General features: G+C 34.9%; 1 protein-coding gene across 1 annotated transcript in view; it reads left to right on the top strand.

The window, feature by feature from the left end:
* The window catches only part of LOC105359216 (muscle M-line assembly protein unc-89), a 173,667-nt gene extending 168,399 nt beyond the window's left edge, over positions 1-5,268 (top strand). The window contains exons 4-9 of the mRNA XM_011495737.1: positions 2,156-2,306; positions 2,638-3,053; positions 3,583-3,802; positions 4,414-4,440; positions 4,595-4,704; positions 5,071-5,268. Of these exons, the coding sequence (XP_011494039.1) occupies positions 2,156-2,306; positions 2,638-3,053; positions 3,583-3,802; positions 4,414-4,440; positions 4,595-4,677 (897 nt within the window). The 3' untranslated portion in view covers positions 4,678-4,704; positions 5,071-5,268. The remainder of the gene's footprint in view (positions 1-2,155; positions 2,307-2,637; positions 3,054-3,582; positions 3,803-4,413; positions 4,441-4,594; positions 4,705-5,070) is intronic.
* Positions 5,269-6,000: the final 732 nt, after the last annotated feature.

The raw sequence follows: 6,000 nt of genomic DNA, 5'->3' as shown, positions 1-6,000 counted from the left end.
TTATTATAAATAGTTTAAAATTTTTACAAACACTTTTCTTATGAAATAAATATAAATAATGAATTATAAATGGCCATAATGAAGTGGATTGCCTACGATTAGTTACTTAGCTGAAAGATTTATTTTACATAATTAATCATTCGTGCAAGTGAAGACAAAAAAGGAAAGGGGAAAAAAAATTGTAATTTTATCAATAGTGCACAAACGAGATAATTTATTAACAATGCGATACGCTTACTTTACTATGTAGCAATAATTATGAAAAATGCTAAATCATCCATATACATGGAAGAAAAATATCTTTTTAATCTCTCGGTTAACTTAGATAGTTTTTTTTTCTTCCTGTAAACGAGGGAAAAGGTAAAATATGCGTTAATTTCTGTTACGTTTTTCAATGTTACCAATGCATTTAGACATTTTGCCAAATTTCATACCGTAATGTCTCAATTATGCGTATACATGTTCGTTTACAATACAACTTTCGTCACGAAAATATAAATGAAAATATTTAGTAATAAAAATTATCATAAAAGTAAGGATCATCATAGAACGTTGAACGTAAGCATTCGACATTATGTGGCGTCTTCGTCCAACTTCATTCTCTAATTAGAATAAAATTAACTTTTACTAAGCATCTCTGTACAATTTTTTTTTTTTTTTTTTTTTTTTTCAATGCCAATAGTAATAAGAGCTAAATAAGGATTGTAATTTCTTAATTTCTAGTCCCGTAATTTCTCAGTAATTTTTTTACGAGAGTATTTTCTCTTGTTGTACTATTAATTCATCTATGTATAAAATTATTTAAATAGTGACATTTTAGAATTAGAATGTTTTCTAAGACTTTTTACGCAATTGCTCTTTTAATATATCACGATAAAATATAAAAGAAATAATATCACTAGCAATAGTTTTCGGCATATATTTCATGATATATATGTACATTGGTCATGTCGTCTTATTTCCAATCATTTAGCAACTCTCGTTCCTCACAAGCTTACTACCTGGAATAGTAGTGGGTGCAGGCATAAAATTAATATCACATTAATAATGATTATGTAAAGATGCTCGATGCTGTTTAAAACGATAAACGTTAGGAAATAGAACGTACGATCAGATACTGGAAAACCCGTGTAAAAAAAAAATAAAATAAAATAAAATAAAATAAAAAGGAAAAGGCACTTTTCATGCTAATATTTTATCAATTATCTATAAAGAATATTATATACATAATATCGAATAAATAAATTAAATAATTAAGTATAAAAATCAATATTACAAGTGGACGCATATATTATAAATAAAGCATTTACAAATCATTTATCAATATTATTCTAGAAAAAAAAGAAAAAAAGAAAAAAAAATAGAAAAAAAAAACATTTTGACTCGATGGTAGAGATTTAATTTCTAATAAAGTCGACCTAAATATCTAGTAAAAACATCAGATTAATCCGGGCAGAACCGAAGGAGTCTTATGTGTACTCAATTATCGATAGGATAACTATTCTTAAAACATCGTATTAGAATATCAAATAATATTATTCGCTATTAATGTATTTAAGAAGATTAGAAGGAGATTCAAACGATTTTATTATGCGACAATCATGACTTAACCTATGCTATTTAGGCTACAAGGTATTCTGAGTAATTAAAAGAATAATGAAATGAAAGATAAAAGTTTTATAATTTATCTACTAAAATTTACAAGTATTGATGCTCGGTAATTTGAATTTAATTGACGTGAAACGACAACATAATTTGCTTCTAATGAATAAAAGATATTATTGTTTGTATTGAGTGAATAGTAGGAAATAAAAAATTATCATTGTATCATATTAAATTTAAATTTAATATTTAAACTAAAAACTTTAGCCTGTAGTTTTAATGTAAAATATGATTATCGAATTAACTTGTATCCGCATTATTGTTGTTGCTATTATATACTTCAATGTAATATTATAACAATGAGAAAAATCGATCACAGCAAGCAAAAAAAAAATATTTCATCGAGACTAGCCATTCTCCATCAATTGTTACTCGCCCTACAAACGATTATACCAACTACAAATACTGTCGCTCGTTCATTTTAATATTCCATTTCTTTTCAATACTTTAATCTCGGCATTGTTAAATAATTAAACGTATATGATTGAAACAGGGACACAGACTAAAAGTTGACAAAGAAACCCCTACTGCCGTCTTTATTTCTATACGCAATGCAACCAGACACTTAGCCGGTGATTATCAATGTCTCGTGGAAACAGGAGCAGCAAAGCCAATAATTAAGCATCTGAAATTAAGAGTTAAACGTAAGTAATTTTTATAATAATCATTGTCATTGATGAAGATAAAAGGAGACAGGGTGAAGAAAAAAATTAATCGCATCGCATCGAATATTTAACATTATTCTGCATACCTCCGTTCAATGAATTACGACGTTGAATAAATCAATAAATAAATTATCGATAATTAATTACATAACATTAATAGACAATATCTGTAATTATACATTTACAACGACCTGCAATATAATGTTCGGAAAAATCTTAATCTTAACTAAACGGAGCATGAAATTTGATATTGTCCAGCAAGAACGAGAGCCGCCGTTAAGTTGACAATAATAATTCCCTCATATCGTAGACATACCGGATATCGAGTACGAAAAGGTACAAAGTGGCGGCGAGCGGATGCGGGAGGTCGACAGCTACTACACGGGTCTCGGCACCGAGACCAACATCACCTGCGTAGTCCACTCCCATCCGCCGATGACGAAGCTCCATTGGCTGAAGGACGGCCATAAGATCAACCACGATAGCCGCGTGAGCAAAAGCTCGTCGCACAAAAGCCAGCACGTCCTCACGATCAAGGACACGACCAAGAGCGACCTTGGCGTCTACCAGTGCAGGGCTTGGAACGCCCTTGGTAACGCGACCGGCCCACCGATAAACCTCCGCGACACGCCCGATCAGCCGGTCTTCCAATCCGGCCAGGTTATCGACGACTCGATCCAATTCCAGTGGCGCGTCATCAGCTACAAGCCCATCGTCCAAGCAGAGGTGAGGCCGCCCAGCAGAAAAATCCTTCGTCATGGTTCTTCGTGTGCGTGCGCCTGTGCGTGCACGTTCCCCCATCTCCGACAATCAGAGACACATGCTCGCGCACCACCATGTATACGGCGTCGATTAGAACCGGTCTCCTCCCGAAAACCTCGCTAAACATTATTTCGAATAACTTGCCAAAGGTCCGCGACCGCTGCTCGAGCGAGCCCGCTGATAACTAACAATACCTACGACGAGGTCTCGTACTTTCTTTCTCTCGCCACTTCAAAAAAAACGCCACAGTCCCGTGTTTGTACAAACTCTTGGCGCAGTTTGTTTCCACAGCTTTTGCCGAGAGCTTCGTTGGGACCGCGCGACCTCCCCCCCCCCATCCCCCTCCTCCTCCTCCCTCCCTCCCACTTTTAAATATACAGACGTGAACACTAGCGTCGATGTTTACCTCCTTACGACAATGTTATAAATAAATCGCACCTTCGAGCCTTGCGTCCAAGGTCATTATAAAAAGCCTGGCCTCTCGTCCTTGCAGATTATGTACCGCAAGAAGGGCGAGCAGAATTGGCAGGAGGGACTGGACGAGAAAGTGGTGAGCAGCGTCGGCAAGTTGCACGTCGTCCAGGGCAGGATCAGCGGCATCCCGGCCGGCACGTACGAGGTGAAGCTGCGAACGCGCAACGACGAGGAGCACGCGGACGGCGATAAGCTTAGCAAGTGGGGCCCGTTCTCGGATCCCGAGAAGTTCGACGGAGGTGAGTTCGCGACAGCTCGGAAAAGCCGAATTACCCGGCCCATACGCATATCGGAAAGGGAAAACTTAAGCTTAGAGGATTATTGGAGACAATTATTATAAACAATATTATTTTTAAATTAATTTGCAATTAATTATATATATACACTTAGGATAGCCGGATCTTAACTTAACCGACTAGTATTTATTCTTTTTTTTTTCTTTTCTTTTTCTTTCCTTTTTTTGTTAATACATAATTAGATAGAAAAAGCATAAAATATAGAGAACACCAACAACGAACAAAACAATAGAAAAATTTTAATAAAACGATAAAGATAAAAGTTGCGCATTGTAAGTTAAATTGCCGTTACTAGTTGCAATAATAACTTTGATAAATTTCATCGGGAAAATCATAAAATTATAATAACGTTAATATTATTGCCGAGCGCAATGTAATTATGTAATTATTTGTTCTATGATCTAATTTATAGTGTAACGGTAATTTAGATAACGGTAGTTGCAACGATTGAAAAGGAAAAAAGAAAGAAAGAAAGAAATGGTAAAGAGTTATCGTAAGAAAATACAAATGTACATGTAATTAAAAGTTCTTTGTTTTTCATATTGTTTTAACAGAGTACAAGGACGCCGAAGTGAAAAGTGGTGAGTTGATAAAATATAAAATTTTAATGCATTGATTAATAGAGCATTTTCACGAAAAGTTTCATAATACTATAGTCTATGGAAATTTATTATGATACTAAGCAATGATATGCTTAATTTATGTACCTTAATTTGTATTGTTGTTATTTTTCAGTGACAGGATCGGCAATGAAACCGACCATTAGCTTCATGACGCTGCTTTTTATGATTTCACAATTGGCCTACTCGTATTCTTAAATCGTCAAATACTTTGACTCGATATAGGTAACTTTAAAAAACCTCTAGGAAAATGAATTTTCACGTTGCGAACAATTAAGATTTAAAAGTCATCGAGTGTCAAGTGTATTTTTATTTTTATCTTTTTTTTTTTTTAATTTTTTTTTTCTTTTTTTTTTTTTATTTTTTTTTTATTTTATTACAATCACTTATCGTTTAACAATAACAACGCGTGCACAGACACTACGTTAAAAGACATTTTATAAACTTGAAACTTTATTACTGGCTTATTACCGTTAGGGTATTGAATAAATTAATAAGACGTTCATCAGTTTCAATGCTGCTAGTTAGACGTGCGCGCGTGCGTGCGTAATTAATTATTTAATACAACTACAACTACTGAATTTCTTTCAGGTACATAATTTGCAGCCAAAGCGTTCACCAGTAGACCTCGAGATACACCATACATTGCGTTATAATAAAGAAAATAAACGGACACGTACGTACGATAGCTAGGAGAAGAGCGCCTCTTCCTTCCCTCGCTTAATCTCTCACTTTCTTCGGGCCCTCTTATTTTCTCGCGCTCTCTCCTCCTCCTCATCCTCATCCTCATCCTCATTCTCATCCTCATTCTCATCCTCATCCTCATCCTCATCCTACCCCTTCCTCCCATCACTTTCTCATCTCTAATTCACTCGCTTCCATTCGTTCTCCGGCTTTTTCGTTTTACCCTCCTCTTTCATGAATCTTCTTTATTGCTCAACGTTCGCTGTGGACGTGCAATGTTGGATGTCGCACGGTGCAGCTGTTCGCGCGTATCTATTAAAAAAGCTCACCGAAAACACTCTCCAGGACGAAGCGAACACGAAGAAGGAATAGACACTGCTCGTGGAATAAATAACGAGTCTCGCTTTATATACGGATTCCTAATCAATGGAGGTGACGTAAGATAACTGGGAAGAGTATCTCGCGATACTTACTTCATAGTATTTGACGAGAGAGCAAAGCGAGACGTATGAAATCCGATAAACCACGCAACATTTTATTTTACTTATAAATTGAATTGAATAGACAAAGAAATTTCCGCTGTTATTACATTATCAATGGAAATAGATCGTGGTAGGACGATTTCTCCTTTACTTTCAAAAGAAGAAAAGACAATTGTATGCAATTTCTAGATAAATGTACAATGTAACTGATAATAATTTAATTTTCAAGTATCGTCAGTTTTATAGATTTTATGAAAGAGAAGAATTTTCTTTTAATGTAAAACTTCGTGACCGATAAGGCCCATCAATTTCCGAATATCTACGTTTCTTCAATTGTTCTTGTTGATAATTAAGA

The sequence above is a fragment of the Ceratosolen solmsi genome, unplaced genomic scaffold (assembly GCF_000503995.2).
Source record: "Ceratosolen solmsi marchali unplaced genomic scaffold, CerSol_1.0 scaffold11, whole genome shotgun sequence".
Classification (NCBI taxonomy): Eukaryota; Metazoa; Arthropoda; class Insecta; order Hymenoptera; family Agaonidae; genus Ceratosolen; species Ceratosolen solmsi.
Note: the sequence above shows the minus strand (reverse complement) of the source record. Positions and strands in the feature narration are given on the sequence as shown.